This window comes from Emys orbicularis, chromosome 13 (genome assembly GCF_028017835.1).
Source record: "Emys orbicularis isolate rEmyOrb1 chromosome 13, rEmyOrb1.hap1, whole genome shotgun sequence".
Lineage (NCBI taxonomy): Eukaryota > Metazoa > Chordata > Testudines > Emydidae > Emys > Emys orbicularis.
The window spans coordinates 40,457,858-40,459,659 of NC_088695.1; the positions used below are offsets into that span (position 1 = coordinate 40,457,858).

General features: G+C 44.8%; 1 protein-coding gene across 1 annotated transcript; it reads right to left on the reverse strand.

Annotated features, from left to right (window-relative positions):
* Nucleotides 1-520: 520 nt before the first annotated feature.
* On the reverse strand, nucleotides 521-805 carry SMIM36 (small integral membrane protein 36). Its single transcript, XM_065415459.1, has one exon. It carries the CDS (start codon nucleotides 803-805, stop codon nucleotides 521-523), a length of 285 nt encoding a protein of 94 aa, XP_065271531.1.
* Nucleotides 806-1,802: the final 997 nt, after the last annotated feature.

The following is a 1,802-nucleotide window of genomic DNA, read 5'->3' on the forward strand; positions in this document are numbered from 1 at the left end:
TCTACACAGCAAAGAAAAACCCGTGGCTGGCCCGTGCCAGCCGACTCGGGCTCACAGGGCTTGAGCTGCGGGGCTGTTTCATTGCTGTGTGGCTTTCTGGGTTCAGGCTGGAGTCCAGGCTCTAGGACCCTGTGGGGTGGGAGGGTCCCAGAGCTCAGGTTCTAGCCCAAGCCCAGAAGTCTACACAGCAATGAAACAGCCCCGCAACCCGAGCCTGAGTCGGCTGTCATGGGCCAGCCACGGGTTTTCCTTTGCTGTGTAGACATACCCTTAGTGCCAATAAAAATTAGGCCCTCTCTCTCTTATGGCCTGACTGGTGGGACTGCAAGTCTCTAGGACTGTATGAACACAGAACAAAGCCGAACACAAAATAACTCACTTGGTGACACCACCACATCAAATCAGTCAGTGTTTCAACTTACCTTGCTGGTGTATTATCCATTTGCAAACCGAACGTAAACATGGCAGATGAGGCAAGCTTAACGATAGATACTAGAGCTCAGAAGCACTTGGTGGGCCCCTAAACCACAGTAGTTCTTTTCCCTGGCAGATCAGAAGAATTTTCATAAGCAGAGACAAGTCCTTTTGCCCAGCGGGTACCAGGGCAGTTCTGTTGCATCACCACCAATCGGATTGGAGGCTGGGAATCCGTGGGAATCTCAGGAGCATATTCCTTACTGGGATCTATCCCCCTACAGTCATATAGCACGCAAGAAATCAGAAACACCAAAAGCAGAATAACATAACTAGCTACCAGGATGATCAAGTTCAAGGTTACAGGGTCAATTTCCAAGTAAAAATCCATTTCATTCCGTACTACTAACCAAGAACTCAGAGAATGAAGTTTCATACACACTAGTGAGCAATGACTAGCTGATCAGAATAAATGTATTGGCTTTGCGGTAAAAATACATTAAGCCTCAGCACTCCTGCAGCAATGGATTTTCCTGAACTGGATGATTAAAGCTGCTCAGTTTAATAACTTAAGCTCCTTCTTTTAATACCATGTTGGCTACATTGGCAGAAGCTAAATTTGATTCCTTTACCAACAGCAGACTATCCATCTTGCTATTAGAACCCATCTTTCTTTTTTCTTGGCAGGCATGCATCCAACAATGCATTTGTTTTATTTACTCAGCTCCAGAGATGGCTTCATGCACCAAGGCGAGTTATTATGACTAGCAGAAGGTTTTACTGAAGGCCACAGATAAAACAAAACATTAGCTGTACAAAACTGTAATTAAGTGAGGAGCTGAATGAGGGGGGAAAGATGAAACAAGGCAGGACTTGGACAGAGGAGGATTTATAGTATTTCACACATGACTCTATAGACTAAAAAGACATTTTTTTCACTGGGAAATGTTCTTAAAATGTAATGAGCTTGATTCTCATTTATGCTATGGGCCCTTTGTACTGCCCTGGTAGTATAAAGGGGCCTTAATGTGTAAATTATTATTTATTTGTATTGGTAGTGCCTAGGGGCCCCCAGACATGGACCACGACCGCATCGTGCAAGGTGCTGTACAAACACAGAAGACAAAGGCAGTCCCTGCCCCAAAGAGTTTATAATCTAAATAGAAGACAATAGGAGGATACAGACAGGGGAAGCACAAGGATACAACGAGACAGTATTGGTCAACATGAGAGGCAATGGTCTCATCACACCAGTTGCCTTACCCTTGTCTAGTTTTTTGTAGGGCATCTCAGCAAAGGAGAGATTTAAGAAGGGAGTAGGAAGTTATGGCTCTTGGCATTGCCAGAACTATGGAAAAGGGCTTTAATGTAAATGAGAATCAGGCCCC

What these genes read in the sequence shown, in the direction of transcription:
- SMIM36 (XM_065415459.1), bottom strand. Translation starts at nt 805, where the DNA reads ATGGATTTTTACTTGGAAATTGACCCTGTAACCTTGAACTTGATCATC.